The sequence below is a fragment of the Protomyctophum parallelum genome, assembly GCF_964188405.1.
Source record: "Protomyctophum parallelum genome assembly, chromosome: 18".
NCBI classification, from domain to species: Eukaryota; Metazoa; Chordata; class Actinopteri; order Myctophiformes; family Myctophidae; genus Protomyctophum; species Protomyctophum parallelum.
In genome coordinates, this window is record NC_139716.1 from 20447615 (window position 1) to 20468436 (window position 20822).

At 43.2% G+C, this 20822-nt stretch overlaps 2 protein-coding genes across 2 annotated transcripts in view; both read left to right on the forward strand.

Annotated features, from left to right (window-relative positions):
• Nucleotides 1-270: 270 nt before the first annotated feature.
• LOC310876021 (cell division control protein 42 homolog) lies at nucleotides 271-1748 on the forward strand (the record flags this gene model as incomplete). The annotated part of the gene is made up of 2 exons (XM_083789468.1): nucleotides 271-396; nucleotides 1046-1748. The coding sequence occupies exon 2, from the start codon at nucleotides 1110-1112 to the stop codon at nucleotides 1746-1748; it is 639 nt and encodes a 212-aa protein (XP_083645594.1). The 5' UTR covers nucleotides 271-396; nucleotides 1046-1109.
• Nucleotides 1749-7001: 5253 nt separating this feature from the next.
• Nucleotides 7002-20822, forward strand: part of exoc6b (exocyst complex component 6B) — a 132998-nt gene continuing 119177 nt past the window's right edge. The window contains exon 1 of the mRNA XM_083788736.1: nucleotides 7002-7150. Within this exon, the coding sequence (XP_083644862.1) occupies nucleotides 7062-7150 (89 nt within the window). The 5' untranslated portion in view covers nucleotides 7002-7061. The remainder of the gene's footprint in view (nucleotides 7151-20822) is intronic.

The following is a 20822-nucleotide window of genomic DNA, read 5'->3' on the forward strand; positions in this document are numbered from 1 at the left end:
GACGTAGAAGACATTTTTAGAATCTGATCTCAGGTCAGAGTGGAAAACTGTCAGGATGTAGAAAGCATTTTTAGAATCTGATCTCAGGTCAGAATGGGTTAACCCACTCTGACAGCAACATAGATGACATCACAGTACCAGAGACCTTGGAGGTTGGTTGGAAAGGGCAGCCAATCAGGTCATCGGGGAGGTTCACCTGGTGAGTATCGGTATGTGCTTGGGGAGAAAGAGCCAGCTTATTATGAAATGCTGACAGTCATGGATGGTTCATCTACTTTCTGTGGTTGATGGAAGATAGATATCGTCTGTTTCATTTTCAGGTATTGCTGATGACCTGCTCCATCTTGGGTTGATTGTTCTTCAAAAGAAAAGAAGATCTTTATCCTCGTTTTCCAGGTATGATACAGATCTCTAATGGTTAATAAATAGTTATAGTGGGATTAGTTTTGTTGCTATAGGAATGGTAAAATGAATACATGCTGTAATTAAGAAAATGTATGTTCAACAGTAGAACTATTTTAAATAATAATTACTTAATACTTTGATGAAACAGGATTTACAGTTTCCTGAAAACGTTTTATTTAAAACTGTAAAAGATTTAAAAAAAACATTAACACTTGCATCACAGTCAGAACTGCAGCCTCACTCCCAATCTTCCGCCGTAGTCTGAAAACCCACCTCTTCAGACTCCACCATGGCCCGTAGCACTTGCCCTAGCCCCTTAGATAGCATTTTATGTCGACTTAGATAGTATTTTAGACAGAATTATAGCTTGTTATGTAGACAGCACTAGAATTGCATTTTATGTAGTCATAGTCATAGCACTTTATAGTACACATGTATATTGTATAATATATAATATAGTATAGTATAGTTGACATAGATACTCCACTATTACGTTCTTAGTTTATACACGATTCATGATAACTACTTTTTATAGATGATTGTTTTTGCTTAAATGTAAGTCGCTCTGGATCAAGAGCGTCTGCTAAATCTAAATGCCTAAATTGTATATAAGTAATGAGGGAACGTGATATTTTTCCAGGCGTATACGACAACAAAGGTTCATGGCCAGCTCAGAGGAATAAACACATCTTCAATGAGAATAAATGGAAGTGACCTTCAAGGAAGAAACAGTGGATTTTGAAACGAGGACAACAATGCAGACCATCAAGTGTGTTTTAGTGGGAGACGGCTTAGTGGGTATATCTAGCCTTTTAGTCACCTACATGACGGACACGTTCCCCACTGAGCTGCCAAACACTGCTCCAACGGTCATGGAAAATCACTCAAAGCTGATAACGATCGACGGCGAGCAATACGACCTCCAGCTGTACGAGGCTTCGGGGAGCGAGGACTACGACAGGCTGCGCCCCATCATGTACCCCGGAACGGACGTGGTCCTGGTGTGCTTCTCCGTCGTCGACCCCTCTTCGTTCGAAAACGTCCAAGACAGGTGGATACCCGAGATCAGCCACTACTGCCCGGGCTGCCCCTACCTGCTGGTGGGCCTGCAGAGCGACCTGAGGGAGGACCCCTCCACCGTGGCGACGCTGGCCAGGACGAGACAGACGCCCGTCCCTCCGGAGACGGCGGAGGAGCTGGCCTGTCACCTGAACGCCGTCGCGTACGTCGAGTGCTCCGCCCGCACAAAGGAAGGTGTGCAGCATGCGTTTGACCAGCTGGTTTTGGCGGCTCAGGGTCACTATGAGACCGACGACGAGATGCACACGTGTGCGCTTTCGTGATCCCTCGCGGTACACTTTTGCTTTTGAACTGTATGGTGTTTAAAAAAAATAGCAGATCGACAAGCTTGTAGCGCGCCACTCGGTGGCGCGCTACGAGCTTGTAGATCTGCTATTTTTCAATAGCTAAAGCATAACATAATGCTAAGACCAAAAGGGGTTCCCGCCCAAAATGGGTTGAACATAAGAGCTTTAACTGCAACATTGAATTAATCAAAAAAATAGGTATTGTACGTTCCAGAAGTGTTTGACAAGTGGATCAAGGTTAGATATCCAGCTGATTCCGCATAATAGCCTTTTTTTAATGCTATGTATTTTTCAATACATCAAATGTATCAAGCCCTTCCTGACAATTGGTGCTGCTATGACCTATACGTACAGTATACGTACCCAATGTATACATTGTATGTATATCTCACATTGATTATTGTTTAACTCTGTCATTCACATGTGTGACGACACAAACGTATAGAAGGTTAAGGATTTTAGTGATGTACACAAAACATGACCGCCTTCTCTGGGGAACTCATATAAAAGAAAGACTGATAGTGCCACCGGATGACCGGATGGACCACCTTGACTCAAATACACCATGAGTAAGGCCAAGTGTGGACAAGGACGGATCGACGCATGCACGTCACACAGACCAACAGTCTGGTGTAGGAGGAGGACCCTATAGGAAGCAAACCGCAGTCCTTGAGACCTCTCAGTGCATTGTAACCCCCCCAAGAACAAGGCAGGTAGAGCCTCCTGTTGGCTCTGGCATAAGAAAAAGGACAATGGGCGCGGGGTCCGCGGAGGGGTGCCCTTGGTGCAGCTGTTGCTAGGGTGTCGTCGCTGGTCAGTGCTGATTGACTGCACCTGGGTGGCGGTGCCCTGTTGGCCAGGCCAGGTGTGTGGCTGATGAACCAAAAATCTGTGTTTTGTAATATCTCCATGATTAGGCATAATTATGTATTATTGTTCATGTATTTGTTTTCTTTTCTTTTACAACACACTTTTTTTTTTGTTTTTTTACTCAATCTGTGATTTGCTGTATGTATTATGTTGCCGTTATCTGTTATCCGTCCTAGGTCGGGAACAATGGATCCAGCATAATTACACACAATGCGTGTATTGTTCATTATTATACGCTTTCCCTCCAAAATAAAGTTAAAGACTAATAAGCAATTTTGGACAATCATTCAATCAGCTGAAATGATTGGTGCAGGTGAAAGAGATAAACACGTTAACCTGCTGTTTTCTATAGTATGTATTAATACTGTATGATGTTTAATCATTTCAGTACAAAACTGTAACCCTGCTAAACTAAAATAATCAACAAAAGGAAGTAGGCCTATATATGCACAATGTCATAGAAGTGTTGGTGGTCAGTTTACTGGTTAAGTTTAAATACCTGCCATGCATTCTCTGCAGGTGTCTTGATAGGAATAAAGCACTAACTTCCCAGTATAGTACAGTCTCTATACCAGTATCTATCTTTAATTTAGACATCTTGAATTCATTGACAGAAATCAGAGATCAGGTGTAGTTTTACAATGCAGCCAATAGATGGTGCACATTAACCACATTTAATAAGAAATGACACAAATTAGAAATAGAACAAATAGCCTACAAATATGGATCCATGATCCATGTTGAAAGATATGGACTGTGGTTGAAGGAGATTGTGTGAAAAGCATCGTAACTGGAATATCTCGTCTACTGCATAGCGTTAGTGCAGGACTGAGGTCTTTGTAATGGTATAAATGTGGAAATTCCAGTTCTATTGCATTACATAAATGTTGAGAACAACCATAAATTAATGCCATAGCAAGCCGATTCTCAGTTTAGAGCCGTTTAGAGATTTTTGAAATGTCCCCTCATGACCAAACTTTCTACAAGGTTTCATGAACTTGCAGGCCTTTCCTTTCTTGAGAGAGACAAGTTCAATCCGATAGCCGATACTGACCAATATATGTTTATTGCGACTGTAGGTCGCATTTACTACTGTATATGAAAACCTGCATTTCCCGTCCGTCCGTCCGTCCGTCACCCACCCATGCCTCCAAAGAATTGTGGTCATGCCTCGTGACGTCACGTCTCCATATATGGTCACGCCTCGTGACATCGTGACGTCACATGACATGAAGAACCTTAGATCTCCATAAATGGTGCCCTGTGACACATCACGTCACGCCACCATATACCATCTCCATATGAAGATCACGACAGCAGAGGCGTATCTACAATAAGGCGAGGGCAGGCGTCTGCCTGCCTGTCCAAATCCATTTTCTGCCTGTCCAAAGTCCATACAATGAGAAAAAAAGAGGACAAAAACAAGACCTGAGAACTATTAGTGGACAGCTGGTTGGCCGTTGCGGTAAAGCGCGACCCTCACCCATTGGAATGTAAACCATTAGTGCTATGATTGTGCGCAGGGGGGAGACGACAATTAACACATCTTGCCTGCCCAAAACGTAATTCCTGGATACGCCACTGTATGCCACTGACCTCATCTAAGCCTAACCATAGGCCTACATGGAGAAGACTGATCATGACATAGATCTGCGTATACAGAGCCGGCCAGCAACTCTATATCTGACCTTAAACGCTTAGATCTCCATATATGGAGCTGACCTGTTCTGTTCCATTATGTTGATCATTCCCCACCCGTTCTTCCTGTTCTGGCATTCCATATGTTGATCTGACCTCACGGAGGAAACCAAACAAAAATAAGTTTCACTCTTTAATATGTACACAAGATGTAACAATAATGTCCAACCTTGAACCTTGGATCAAACCCTGTACACTCAAGACACGTGCCATATATGGCCAGTGAAAGTGAAAAGTGAAATGACTCACTTTAATATCTAGCCTACATCATTCAGTTTCCATTTGATGTTAATTCATTGCCCCCGTGTGGCTGTTTACAGCATTACTACATTTAATCAAACTTGGAGGTTTTGATTGATTTTGTTTGCTAAAAGGATTTAAAACCCAAGAACATCCTCTATGGCTTCATTGGGAATTTGGGGTCCTTCATATTCAAATTCAATTCACCAGAAAAGGTTAAGAAAGGTTCAAATATAAACTTTAATCACACATTTTAAACTTTAATCAAATCTAAGCTTTTCCAAATGGATTAAATCGATTGATTAGTAAATAAACCGCGACTCCGCATGCACGGACCACGACAGGGCAAATAAACAAGCCAAACCCACAAGTGTTACATGACGCACTGTACAAGGCAAGCCGGCGAGCAGTGTTGCCATGTCCGCTCATTATAATCGAACTTGGACATGTTTCTTTCTGTAAAGTTACTTGTTGTATATTTTGATTGATTGATTGATTATTTGATTGAATTTGATGGATTGATTGATTGAATAGGCTACTTTATTAACAGTTTGTAAAATGCAAATTTCCATTGTTGGTCCTATGTATTTAATTCATCATGACATTTGAAGACATACACTAACAGTCAATACATTATCAACACTAGCAATATAGTGCATAGTATTATGTACATAAATCATTTGGAGTGGGGGTGGGGGTAATTTCTGAGAAGATGTCCAGCTGCAACTCGTCCAGGTGATATTTTGATGGCTGTTGATAGGGCATTTCACCTTTTGGTAGGGGTGAACGACTCACAAGATCACTGGAGCTCCCTGTATGTGTGTTTGTCTGTTTCTCACGTTATTAAAGCAGTTTGACAGCCCTACACTGTTCCAGGCCGCACAAGTTCAATCCCTGATCTGATCAGATGAGATTTTTAAATCTTATATGTTGTTCATCCAGGATCAGACAATCCAGACAGATTTGGTCCCAGCCAGGAGGAGTTCAACGAAATTCAGGATAGACGATAGAATCACCTGTCCTTGACCCAGATTTTGAAGATTTACCAGATCCTGAATATATCAGTGATCTAATCCTACCTACTGTATATTGCCACCGGATACATCGCAAAATAAGCGAGCCGGACAGTATAGCAAGTTAGAGCCATTTATTAAGGATTTTTGTAATATTGTTATTATCACAAACTCTTTATTTGGTTGAATACACTTCTTAGAGGTTGCCGGTTGGCAAGAGCTCTCTGCATAAGTGACAAAATAAAATATGTTTTTTAATCAACGATAAAAGTTGTGTTTTGCTGTGGTAATTCACTGCAAATCCAGCCTTCCAGTGGGATGAAGCTAGGTAATCTTGATTGTTTGGATCAAGCAGAACTACACAAAATCTAAATCTGATCAAGAGTTTTGCAGAGTATCTTTATGACCAGACCCATTGCAAGTTGCTGTATACTCTGTCCTGAGTCATTCCATCCTAGAATTAGTATGATGTTTGTGTTTGAAGTTTTGCTTTTAATCATGCCTTTCAAAGTCAAAGTCGTATGATTTGTCACACGTTACCGCAGTGAAATTTGTTCTCCGCATTTGACCCATCTCTTGGAGCGATGAGCCACAGCGTGCACCGGCCGTGCTCGGGAATCATTAGTTGATTTGACCCCCAATCCAACCCAGGTGTCAAGCAGGGAGGCATTGGGTCCCATTTTTACAGTCTTTGGTATGACCCGGCTGGGGACCCTCCCAGTTTCAGGGCGGACACTCTAACCATAAGTCTGGTGCTAGAGTACCATGAGAGGTGCATGCATACTCAAAATGACATTGGATGAGTGCACCTAGCCCAACATTTTAGATTCTCGTAGAGGTTTTTTTTCGATTCTGACGAATCTCTCTACGAGAGTCTAAACGTTAACCCTGCCCCTAACGTCGAGAAAGCAACCTTGGTGCCTTTAAATCACTCTTACCTAAGCTGCTTTTATTTTTGCCCCACTTGTTTGTGACGTCTACGGAACCATATTAAACCCCGCAGATGCTTATTTTTCCAATAAAAAAGGTATTTTAATCTACTCTGTCTCGGAAACTGGCGGCCATCTTGCTTTTCTCTCCATTGTAAATGCGCAAGAGAACCCTGGCCGCTAGGGGCGCAGGCAATATTCTGTTGCGCCGTTTACCGCATTTACAATGGAGGATTCAGAAACTGAGTGGATTAAAATACCTTTTTTATTGAAAAATAAGCATTGACAGGGTTTAATATGGTTCCGTAGACGTCACAAACAAGTGGGGTGACAAAAACATTCCACAGTCCACATATAGTTTCTTTTTGTCATTTGGGGTGAAAAATACACTTGATTTGTTTTAAGAACCACTGGTTTAAACCAAATTCGCTTATAATGAGCGGACATGGCAACGCGAACGGCGGGGCCACGGTATTGAGTCACTCAGTTCAGGGCAGCTCAGTCAGAGTCAGAAGAAAGACTCCCAACAACATGCCAGGATGGCGAGTATAGAGACAGCCGCGGAGCATGAACGGATCCTGCGGGAGATCGAGAGCACCGACACCGTCTGCATCGGCCCGACCCTCCGGTAAGAAGCCCTCCTCCACCCACGGTGATGTCCTCCTCCCCCGGAGAGGAGAGACAAACGTCCCCGGCGGACTCCCGCTGCGGTTCGTTTGGCTGTAGATGTGAGAGCAGCAGAGGTGCCACAAGTTAGATAGAAAGCAACACCACCACCCACAGGCTAGATAGATCCCATAGACCGGAGGGACGTGCGCGCCTCGATTGGCTGAGATGGTAGTCAGGGGAGAAAACGTCCAGATTTGTTTATCTATGCAAAATGATGAGCACACAAGAGTAAAAAAAAAATACAATTATAAAATGTTGTTATTGTAGTAGCAGTAAAAATAAAATAAATAACAATAAAAAAGAGACATAATTAAGGCTAGTGAAAAATAAATATAGAAATTAAACAGAAATTATATACAGTATTAGCAATTTGAGTAGCTCGGATAGCTCTAATGCCTTCATGATATGCAGCTCTGGTCCATAGCTCTAATGAAGCCATTAGAGCTATGGACCAGAGCTACAATTTATGTAGCCCCTTTCGGCGCCCTCGGTTACCTTTTTCAGAATTTTGGACGGGGGTACCCTAGGGTCCCTCGTTGGTTATTCCACTCTCCATAGGACGCAGATTTACCTACTGTCTGTTCACGGAGACCTGCGCGGTCGCTTGAGTGTTGGTGAGATGTTTCAAAGATGCATAAAACAGCTATAGGAGACAGCGGGAATGTGTGCGAAACAGCGCTAATCAGAGTTGCCGTTTTATATAGTATTATAGTATTTTGAATCTTTTTTTGAAATTTTGCTTCGCTGAACTTCTCTCTCCTCTCTCTTCCTTGACATTCCTTATTGACTTCCCTTTGTACCGCCTCCCGCACCGAGACATTCCTTATTGACTTCCCATTGTACCGCCTCCCGCACCGAGACTGGCTAGCTGCACGTCCTAGTTACTGCCTCTGATTGGCCGACCGCGTACATGCAGGATGTTTATAATGCTGTTGTGTCATGGGAGGCGGGACATGGGAAGTGAGGAAGAGAGAATTTCAACGAAGCAAAACTTCGGCAACTCCGATTAGCGCCGTTTCGCACACGTTCCCGCTGTCTCCTATAGCTGTTTTATGCATCTTTGAAACATCTCACCAACACTCAAGCGACCGCACAGGTCTCCGTGAATAGACAGTAGGTACATTTGCGTCCTATGGAGGGTGGAGAAAACCTACGAGGGACCCTAGGGTACCGCCGTCCAAAATTCAGAAAGGATAACCGAGGGTTCCAAAAGGGGTTACAATTTGAGGTGCTTCAAGGTGCTGCGTGTCATGTGCGGTTGTGGACATAGTGATTGGCATATATTCAAGGTTCAAGAGTGGACGCATAAGCAATGTGGGCAGCTCTTTGGCTATTAAAATAAAATAATAAAAGGAGAATGATCTGAAGTATTTAACATTTCTAAGGCCAGGTCTACTATTTCTTGCCACAAAACCTGGGCATTATGGGCATAAATAAGGACACATTTAGGTCTGATAATGTATAGTGTGCATATTTTCAATCATACTTTGCATTACTTCAGACCATTTCCAAATTAAAAGAAACATTTTACACAGGAAGATTTTCCAAATTAAAATGGATGTGCCCATGCAGCGCACTCTTCTTCCTGTACAAGCACACAAGAGATGAAGAGTACAATTATTTATTTGGTTTTGGTTGTAACACAACATGAAGAAAATAGAACTTGAACATAGAAAATACAACATTCATACAACAAAATTCAAACAGATAAAAATATATATCTTCAATATGAATCATCGTTATTGTTAGAATATAATTGGTATATAATTTGTTTTATTTTTTAATAATCGACAACATTTTAGTCTAAAACCCTAAACCCAATTAGCGAATCACAACTCGACCGTCCCCCTGGGCTATGGGATACACACTCTTCGCAGATGAGTATGAGTAAGCCTGGGACCGAGGCTAGAGAGAGAAAGAGAGAGAGATTCTCAAACTTTAGCCAGTAGTAAAGCGTTCCTGCGCCAGTGTGTGTCTGTCGCTCTGTGTCCCACAGTGACAGTTCATAAATATTGTGTACACGTATGTACATAGCAGCAGGCATTAGCATTATAAACGTTACGTCACAGTGTGACACCAGTGGGTGTGTGAGTTAGTGAGTGAGTGGACTTGTTGGTGGCTATAGCTCTTAGCCTGTTTGTTAGCTTGTTGCTAAAGAGGGCTGGGCTCATAAGACACAACATCCCAGCAGGTCTCTCTCTCCCCTCCAGGTGGGTGAATGTGACAAGAAGTTTGTCATTGTTGTGTCCTTTTGATTAATTGATTGATTGATTGTTATCTTTATTGATCATGAAGTAAAACATACTTCTTACATCATATGACCCGCCACCACAATCAAAATGATTCCATTCCATATGAGGTATTAGCCGCAATTTGCAACTCTAGATTTTTTTACAATGGGTTGAATCTAGCCCTCCAAGCAGAACCCAAATGCTACTGAAGTTTCTGACATTTGTTCGACCCAGTGCATTGGGTCCTGTTCCTCGTCGTCCATGCCACCTGATTAAAACATTTACTGGCTCATGTTTACATGTTAAAACGCCTCCCCGCGGCATGTGACGCCATTATTTTCCTTGAGTTATTCTGAATTCGGTAACTTTAAGTAGCTATACATCCCGGTGCGAATATCTCCTGTGGCGCGGAAGCCGTTAAGTATTTTTAATATATGTTTGCCCGATTTGGAAGCTTGGATTCTTCTTGTTTATTGACACCTCATTGTACCGCCTATCTGGCTAGCTAGTGGCGCTATAGCTATGACACAGCAGATCAGAGGCAGGGACGTAGCCTCACAAGCCAACCGCACACCGGGAGGCGGTACAATAAACGGTAAACAAACAAGAAGAAATAAAGCGACCAAATCGGTCAAACAAAGATTAAAAATACTTAACGGCTTCCGCGCCACAGGAGATATTCGCACCGGGATGTATAGCTACTTAAAGTTACCGAATTCAGAATAACTCAAGGAAAATAATGGCGTCACATGCCGCGGGGAGGCGTTTTAGAGAGAATCTCCACATCCGCATTTAGGAATTTCCATACGAAAATACACTAGCGAGCAGGGACCCAACGTAAAACTAAACAAAATATCAAAAAAGTTTTACGTAGGGTCCCGAAAGGGGCTAGGTTGAATCTAGAGTTGCAATCCCCTCCATCCATTTCCTATTCATTATTTTCGGTTTCTGATCTGCTGGTCTTAAATGACGTTAAACTCACCAACATTGCAGCTGTAGTCCAAGCTTGAATTATCCTCTTTCAATCTGCCGAGCTTGTTTTTCATAAAAATCCACCGTAGACAACTTATGAGTTACTTTCTGTCCAAAATATTCCAAGAGTTCACAATCCGAGCCGCCATATTGTATTTTTGCAACGTGCCGTAAAACAAGATGTGAGGGGGAGCGCTTGTTTAATAGAATCTTACCTGCGCAGGTAAGACACCCAAAGAAGAGGCAGACGCAGTGTGACGCCCCATCACGCACAGCCTTCTATTAAACAAGCACTCCCCCTCACATCTTGTTTTACGGCACGTTGCAAAAATACAATATGGCGGCTCGGATTGTGAACTCTTGGAATATTTTGGACAGAAAGTAACTCATAAGTTGTCTACGGTGGATTTTTATGAAAAACAAGCTCGGCAGATTGAAAGAGGATAATTCAAGCTTGGACTACAGCTGCAATGTTGGTGAGTTTAACGTCATTTAAGACCAGCAGATCAGAAACCGAAAATAATGAATAGGAAATGGATGGAGGGGATTGCAACTCTAGATTCAACCCATTGTAAAAAAATCTAGAGTTGCAAATTGCGGCTAATGAGGTATGATGTCATGTCATGTACAGGTAGTGTGGGGTGCTGTGCTGGTGAGTGCATGACATGTTTAGAGCTGTGCTGGTGAGTGCATGACATGCAAATGCGGACCACCCCAAATTAATTATGTACACCCCTATCTGAAAATATTTTGTGTCGGGGACTCATACACGATTTGTTCTGTTCAAATGTTGTCAAAGATATTCAGCTTTTTTCTTTTGGTTTCCCAAAAGTTTGCAAAATAGCTGAGCTATGCTCACGACATGCACATTGGTGACACATTGTGAGCTGTTTGTAGATCGGCTGTTTGTTTCCGATGTACATATTTATGGGTTTAAACTAAAGTGACCCCTGGGGGTCACCTGGGTCCCACTTTGCACTGCACTACATCTCCAAAGTTTGTCAATGTGTGTCCTACTTCTGCTACTGTAACTCTGTCTGTCTGTTCGTCCCTCTCCCTAATCTAAGTGTCACAGGCTCTGTGTGTGTGTGTGTGAGAGATCTGTATATCTTTCTACTTCTATTTATATGTGCACATCTCCCCACAAAATACCATATCTGCTTGTAATCGAGGAAAAACAAAACCTCTGCTGTCAGACAGCCTTTCCGTTTTCTCTCACTCATCGCTCCCAAAACATGGACACATGCTTGATGACGTCACAGAGCTGGTTGAGCCGAGCAACACGTAAACAAACAGCGAATTAGCCGAAAGTGTACCTGACCACAGTTTGGTCCTTTTGTGGCTGTTGTTGTTGTTGTGTGAACGCAGAAAGTTCCTCCAATTGATGGCTACTATAGCTACCTGTAGGGCTGTCACACGATCATGAAATGATACTTGAATGTCATACAAAATAATGATTCTTTGTGTCTTTCGCTTTGTGATTTCAGCATTTCAGATTTATTTTGAATGGAAATGTGAAACTATTCAATTAATTTAGCAAAACAATTACGGTGTGTGCGATTGGTTGGTTAACTTGGTTAATATAGAGGAAATAACAGGTAAAAGAACAAGGAAGTACTGCAGAGAAACAGCTGTGTGTGGTGTGTGTGTGTGTGTGTGTGTGTGTGTGTGTGTACGCGTGTGTACGCGCGCGTGCGTACACATCCTATGCACATAATTCTTTGTCTCTCTCTCATTATCTGTCTCAATCTCTGACTATTGTTAACTTGTTGCACATCTTCCGTGCTTCAATTTGAGTGTGCCTTGCATGCAGTCAGGTGGCCTAGTCAAGTAAGTGTGGATGTGTGTGTGTGTGCGTGTGCGTGCACATACTGTACGTGTGTCCTCTCAAAAGCCAGTCGTTTCACAGCTCTGTGCGACAAATCTCAGTCACATTCTTGCATGTGTCCATGACTCAGGCAAGCAGAAAGACTGGCTGCCTAGTGCCTACTTGCTTGAGTCATGACAACACACACACACCCCCCACTGAACGTTGTTGCACCTTTTCCAGCTTCTCTTTCCTTTGAGAGTGGCTACTCAGCATTTCCAACACACACACACACACACACACACACACACACACACACACACACACACACACACACACACACACACACACACACACACACACACACACACACACACACACACACACACACACACACACACACAGTCTAGTAAGAAGGGAACTAGGCTGTTAAGAGACTTTAGTTTCAAGCCTGTTTTCCAGTTAGTCCTTTTATAGCACTGTATCGTTTTAGCCAGTTATAGACCATATCAGTCTTGGCTCTAATTTTAGAACATGCTGCAACTGACAGCTCCACTGTGTGTGTGTGCGCGTGCGACTGCGAGTGACTGCGTGTGCGAGAGATGGACGAATTTCCCCACAAGTTAGAGCCACAGACATTGAGAGGACCATTTCTCCTGTACCTCACAAAAGAGAGATGGTGGTTTTATGGTAAAAAAGATTTTTAAGAGTTTTAGGCTTGTAATTAGGAATTGATTATGGGTTGAGGAGTTATTCGTCATTTATACTCAGGGGTATACTGTGGATCTTTTAAAACTAGAGTCAATTTGGCATGGAAAAGTTTGGGAACCACTGCAGTGCGGGGCGGCAGTGGTTCAGCGGTAGAGCAGCCAGATGGTGAACCGTGAGGCTCCCAGTTCGATCTCGGCCGGTTAGTGCCGAAGTGTCCTTGAGCAAGACTCTGAACCCCTAATTGCTCCCGATGTGCAGCTTATGGTGCCTTGAATGGTTTCCTCCGCCATTGCGGTGTATGAATGTGTGTGTGAATGGGTGAATGAATGCAATGCACAATCTATGTAAAGCGCTTTGGATAAAAGCGCTATCGTTGCTGCGAGAGTGAGGTCTAGCCAACACCAACGTGGGCTTCCTGGATCGCTGCCCTCCACAATTTCCTATCCCAACATCAGGTTCTTGAGCTCTTCAGTGTTGTCAGCCAAGCTGCCACGTTCGCAGCACGTCTATTAGGTGGTACGCTTCTTTCCCCTCCTGGCTTTGCCCTGGGCCTATGGCTCCCATAGGGTCAATTCACTTGCCTCAAGTTCTGGGTGCCTGAAAATCACTATATAAATGTGCCATTTACCATTTATTTACATTATATCACATTTTGTGAGGTTGACACAGACACTCTCACAGGTATGTACGTGACATTTAATATATACAAACGTGTGTGGGTGTGTGTGTGTGTTAGGGCTGGCCGATATTGAATAAATCTAATATGACAATGTCATATTGGATTCATGTCCTGACAATAGAACAATGTATTGCAAGTTAAACATGGTCAGCGTCTGTCCCCAGGGATGGGTTGGGCTGTATGCTATCTAGAGACTATACACAAAATGAGATCATGACGTTGGCACTAGCTTTGGAACGGTGGAATATATGTGCTATAGAGGCGATTGCGTCATCATCACGGTCTGTTATTCCATGGCTCGGGCCTTACAGAGTTCACTCCTTAAAGCTGGGCTCTGATGGGAGTCTACCATCCTGAACCCTTTGACCATGACATAATATCACTCGTATACTCTATATTACGACATGGTTCTCCTACACAGGTCTAGGCTGGTCGCAGCATTCCTATTTCTGACAGAACTATAACTCTCTCTCTCTCTCTCTCTCTCTAATGTAGAGAAAGAAAAGGGGCGGGCTGCAGCGTTCTTTTGCCAGTGAAAGATATAAAATAAATCACACCCGTGTGAACCGAGTGGTGTAACTCCCCTCTCTCTCTCCCCCCCCACCCCCTCCTCTCTCTCTCTCTCTCTCTCTCTCATTAGCAGGCAACACTGTCTCTCTCTCTCTCTCTCTCTCTGTTTCTGGCAAACAGCGCCCCTACTGGTACTCAATATGGTGCTCATTAACACATACATACATACATAGGTGAACACATACATAGGTGAACACATAGGTGAACACATAGGCGGACACGGACATTGCTGTTCCTTGGTTGCACCACTCAAAAACAAAACCACAATAGAAACGGCTTTGGTTAAAAGTGGGAGGTATAGAAGAAAAACATAAAATGTTAAGGCTAGCTAGTTCATCATTGAACAGGTTATGCATGGTTGGGTTTGGCCTCGCATACCTGTATGCCTTCTAATGGGGAAGTCGTATTATCTTAGTTGTATTAATGTGTGTGCGTGACGCACATTCCACTACTTAATACTTGCAGCAACAATGTCCCAATCGGCAGAGAATAACTTTGAGATGTACACAGACAGAGAGACAGTCAGACACACACTCGTCTCTGTCTCAAGGCTGGGAGCTTTGTTTGGACAGGAAGGTTTGTCGTACCGAAACAATGGCTGAGACAGATCAGAGAATATTTGCAAATTGCAATATTGTTTCTGTGCCCAACAAACTCACCACCGGCGTGAGTCACGCGGGCCATAGGATGCAGTGGCGTAGGAAGGAGCTGTTTTACGACAGTCATAAATTCATAATACAGTCCTGTTCCCAGCACATGCAATTGTGTATGTGCTTAGATGCTGGATATGCCTATACGTGTGTCCCTTTGGTCAATAGTAAAACTCTGTTTCATTCTAAACCTTGTGTGTCTGTCAACATTATGAATGAATTTTATTTATATAGCACCTTTCCAAACATAAAGTTACAAAGTGCTTTACAGACAGGTTAGAAAAAATAATCAAAAACAACATCAAGAACATCAGAAATAACAATGCATAGAATCACATCAAGGAGAAAATAAATAAATATATACTTACACATATACATATATATGTATACATAATATACATACACACAGACCTACATACATATACACACAAACGTATAACTGAATTAAGAAAAGCATTTGACATACAGGTGTGTTTTTAAAAGATGTTTAAACTGTCTCTGCTTGCCTGAGAGCCAAGCGGAGGGCATTCCAGAGCGATGGTGCGCAGGCCGCAAAAGCCCGGTCACCTCGGGTGACGAGGTGAGTTAAAGCCCGGTCACCTCGGGTGACGAGGTGAGTTAAAGCCCGGTCACCTCGGGTGACGAGGTGAGTTAAAGCCTGGTCACCTCGGGTGACGAGGTGAGTTAAAGCCCGGTCACCTCGGGTGACGAGGTGAGTTAAAGCCTGGTCACCTCGGGTGACGAGGTGAGTTAAAGCCCGGTCACCTCGGGTGACGAGGTGAGTTAAAGCCCGGTCACCTCGGGTGACGAGGTGAGTTAAAGCCCGGTTCACCTCGGGTGACGAGGTGAGTTAAGCCCGGTCACCTCGGGTGACGAGGTGAGTTAAAGCCCGGTCACCTCGGGTGACGAGGTGAGTTAAAGCCCGGTCACCTCGGGTGACGAGGTGAGTTAAAGCCCGGTCACCTCGGGTGACGAGGTGAGTTAAAGCCCGGTCACCTCGGGTGACGAGGTGAGTTAAGCCCGGTCACCTCGGGTGACGAGGTGAGTTAAGCCCGGTCACCTCGGGTGACCAGGTGAGTTAAAGCCCGGTCACCTCGGGTGACGAGGTGAGTTAAAGCCCGGTCACCTCGGGTGACGAGGTGAGTTAAAGCCCGGTCACCTCGGGTGACGAGGTGAGTTAAAGCCCGGTCACCTCGGGTGACGAGGTGAGTTAAGCCCGGTCACCTCGGAGGGGGGGGCAAATATCTCACAACGGGTAAGGGCTAGTGTAATATAATTCTTTAAACTGAATGATGTAGGATGTAGGGCTACATGCTGGAGCATTTCGGTGAACAAGCTCATGTTGGCTGCACGGTCGTGAACAGAAATAACAGTAGAGAGACATCCTTTTCTTTTATTCTTCTGGTTTTCAGCTCTTGACAGGAAAACCATGACATAAACACTGGAGTAATGCCATGAGACGAGTCTATATTTAGATTTCTTATGAGATGAAAAGAGTCCCTAATACAATAGCATATTGTCCATCTACAAATTAAACTGAAATGAAGCATGTACTTGCTCTGCATGTGAATCTATCTAAATATGATATGCTCAAAACTAGAGATGATGTACCTGTGGTCGGAATTGAGAGAACTTCACTGCTATAGTCCGCACAAGAAGAGAGACGAGTCGAGTGGCAAGAGAAAATAAACATCGACGGCCATCTTTGCAACCGGGCCAATAATATTGCATCTCTTTACCAAACTTTCAATATTGACATTCTTTTGAAGTTGTAAAGACAGACTTAGTACAAGCATGCATTCGTGAAAAATAAATATAGAAATTAAACAGAAATTATATACAGTAACAGTACTAGCAATTTGAGTGACTCGGATAGCTGTAATGCTGCAAACTTTTGGGAAACACGCACGCACGCACGCACGCACGCACGCACGCACGCACGCACGCACGCACACACATTTTAAGAATGAATTTATGTCCACTCCACACACAGGAAAATGCACAAGGACACAAACATTACAGTTTGCAGTTATGTTACAATCACAGACTTATGACACCATGTCTTGGAATCACGATAAAGCAAGAATGTACACTCGGCAGCGTCTCCGATAGCCATATTCGTTCACACGCCGGTGGTCAAGACTATGCTTGGTCTCTGTATATGGTGGCATAGATAGACTGTGTACAACAGGGTCAGTACAACACCTCGCAAGTCCTCTGGACACTCCAAGCTGTCGAGAGTTCGAAACCCTCCGACAACCGTCTGTGGACATGTCCCACGCCAGCTATTCTTAGGCCACTCATGGTCAGTTTATGCACACGGCCCAGGCTTCCGAATATCAGTATGGCAAATCTACAGCGATACCCCAGGTTTGTTATACTTCCAAGTAGTGGTTGATACTTAGAATGTTTATCTTGGAATGCCTGGTCCAAGACCTGGTCAGGACCTCCTTGTGACTGGTGTCAACAAAGACAACATCAGGTGTATTCGGGATGTTAGCAAAGACATCGCATGCACAGTTAAACCAATCTGGTAACACTAGATGGCACATACTTTCGAACTGCATCAGACACTAGTGACTAGGTCAACAATCCGGTCGTGGCGAGCAATATACAAGTTTTTTTGTATGCACTACATCCATTTGTTGTTGTGTGCGATGGATTCTAGGTGTTGTTCAGATTAATCATGATGGTTTATACAGAGTGGAGTGTGGGTGTCGGGATACCAGATTGACAGATTGTACTTGGTTGGTAATACTTGCAGTCTTGCTTTGATGGTACATTTTAAAACATCCTCTCCAATAGCAGCATTTTTGTACATCGAATGTGAAACAGAGTGATCAGCTGAATCAACACAGGCCAACTTTCCCTGCAGTCGAAGGCCACGCCAATGTTCTTTGGCTTCAGTCTGTTTCGTGCTAAGCAGAACCCTTCTTGCCGTTTCTTCCTGTAGTCTAGTGTCTGCACCCTGGTGGGTGAGGGTAGCCTTCACTACCACGCTGGAGTCTGTAATTAATCCATCAGAGATGGGCACGTTTTCGTTGTTTCTTTGCCCATTTTAGCTGGACTCCTGTCCGATGGCAAAGGTCGTTGAGATCTGGCCAATCCGACCAGACCCCGAAGCCCTTGGCTTGTGAGTCCAGTTTCCCAGAGTCTTTCCTCCTAAATCCCAGTAAGTTATTCTGGTCTGCAGCAGCCAGGGGTACCTTCCTCCTGCGCAGGTCCAGTAGGAGAGATGCCCTGGCCATTTCTCTCTCTCTCTCTCTCACTCACACACACACACACACACACACACACACACCCACACACACACACACACACACACACACACACACACACACACACACCAAGGTTATAATAGTTTTGTTTTTTTCATTATAGTTTAGTTTTAGTTAGTTTTGACATTTTTTTCTAATTCAGTTAGTTTTAGTTAGTTTTTAGAGCGGGTTTGCTAGTTTTTATTTAGTTTTTATTTTGGTGAAAATGCTTAGTTTTAGTTTAGTTGTAGTTTAGTTTTAGTTTTTTTCGTACTTTGGTTTAGAGTTAGCGTGGTTACATGCTGCCGTACAGTGCTGAAAACTGTCGTAAAACTTGTTGGAGAAATGAGGAAATTAATCTAATGAATTTAAAAGGATTATAATATAAATATCCGAAAGGCATATACACATATTGATAAAAACTAAAACTAAGCGTATTTTGTCTATAATTTCAGTTAGTTTTGAGGACACACAATACAGTTTCAGTTTAGTTATCGTTTTTTAATTTATTTTTAGTTTTTATTAACTAAAATGTTTTTTTTAATTCTAGTTTTCGTTTTTTAGTTAGTTTTAGTTAACTATTATAACCTTGACACACACACACATGCATGCGCGCGCACACACACACACACACACACACACACACACACACACACACACACACACACACACACACACACACACTGGAACAAGTGATTGAGCACACACACCAACAGGGTGGAGTAGGGCGGACACACACACACACACACACACACACACACACACACACACACACACACACACACACACACACACACACACAGTCTAAGGGAACCAGGCTGTTGAGAGACTTTAGTTTTCAGCCTGTTTAGTTAATAGCACCATGGCACACTTTATGTTTACTTTTAGTTTAACTTTTTTCCAATAATTTAACCAATTTCTTTCTCCTCAATTAGTCGTTATGCCAATTCATTCCCCGCCTCACACATTTCTGTGTGTTGTCACTACTGTTTTATCCTACTGTCTCACCTGCCAGCGAGGAGCCCCCACCGGGAGGACGTAGAAGAGTCTCCGTCCTCCTCCTCCCGCCCCAACCAGTGTTGTTTTTGGCAGCACATTTTTATTTTAGTTTTAGTCATAGTCTCTTGAATAGTTTTCATTTAGTTTTAGTCACATTTTAGTCACCTGGAATGTTTTAGTGTTGGTCTAGTTTTAGTCGACTAAATATCATAAGATTTTAGTCGACTAAATCTACAGCTGATTTAGTCGAACAAAATGTATTTTGGCGGGCCTCGATGCCGTCGGAATGGCAGTTTTTTACATTTGCGCTGCGACATGTTGTGGGCTTGTAGATCGGCTATTTTCAGCATTCAACTATTTTTTAAATGACTTATACTAGATATCTTGTCCACTAGTCCCTTCCTAACATTTTAGTCTAGTTATTTGTTGACGAAATTGTCAATATATTTAGTCTTAGTTTTAGTCATCATAGCTTAGTTTTCATTTAGTTTCCATTTAGTTTTCCTCAGTGAAAAAAGGTAGTCGATGAAGAACTTTTGTCTTTGTTTTAGTGGACGAAAACAACACTGCGCCCAACCCTCCCTGCTGACAGGCCCGTAGGGGTACAGTGAGGCACAGTGACAAATATCACCCTCCATCCGGTTTCCATGGCCCCGACCACGGGCCAGTTGTGTTGGTATTAGAGCTGCCAACGAATATTCGTTTTCCGAATCCATTTCCGAATCCAAAAAATAAATGAATAACCGAATATATCAAATTAAGGTCCGAATTAAAAAATAAAATAAAAAATATATTTTATTTATTATTATTATTAGTTTTCGCGAGACGGTGCCATGGGTAAGCGACGCGTTGTGACTTGTGAGCTTGTAGATTAGTTATATTTGCCACGCGACACGCCGACACCGGCATACATTAAAGAATAAATCATCTCTGCCTCGTACTCTTCCTAGCAGCGCAGCCTGCGTAGTGAGCACAGGGCGGGCGGGGCCGCGGGAGCCTTTTACGTTCTTTGCACAGTGAGTGTAGGCTGCACAGAATGGTGAAATCTTCCGTCAACTGCGTATCTAGTGATCAGAATCTGGGTCGGTGACTGTTGTTTCGGACAGACGGGAGAATCATGAAGCGACTTTATCCTTCAGGAAATTATAAGAAGGTAAATAAAATGCGTAAGGATGAAATGTGGTGCCGGGTCCGGCAGCAGCAGCAGCAATGCAGTGTTCTGTTCTGTGAATTCAATTAATACTGCCTCCGTGCCTCGTTTTGATAAGGCTGTGTGGTAGGATTGCTCATTTAAGAAAAAAAAAGTTTTACTGGAGAAAGGAGAATGCATGCGTTGTGTTCCAACTCGCTTTTCAGCCGCACCAATGCGCGGAGAGAGAGTTGCGCCAGCAATGCGATCTTAAATGTTATGTCTCAGGTTGTATTGGTGTAAATATAATTATTAATAAATCCGAATGGCTCGAATTGAAATCCGAAATCCGAATGGGTCGAATTGCTCGAATCCACGTGGGTTTTTAAAACGAATATCCGAATCCAATTTTTGGACAATTACGGCAGCACTAGTTGGTATTGACGCTAATGCACCCACGGTCACTGGTTTTGAACCAACGCAGTGCTGTTTTCTGTAAACGCTAACATGAGTCGCCCATTCTCTCCTCTCTTCAACTTTATGCTGTCATCTGTACTGGGTGTTGTGGGTTTATGTAAAATTGTATGACCAAACCTAGCCTGGGATCATTTCACACTTTGCATATC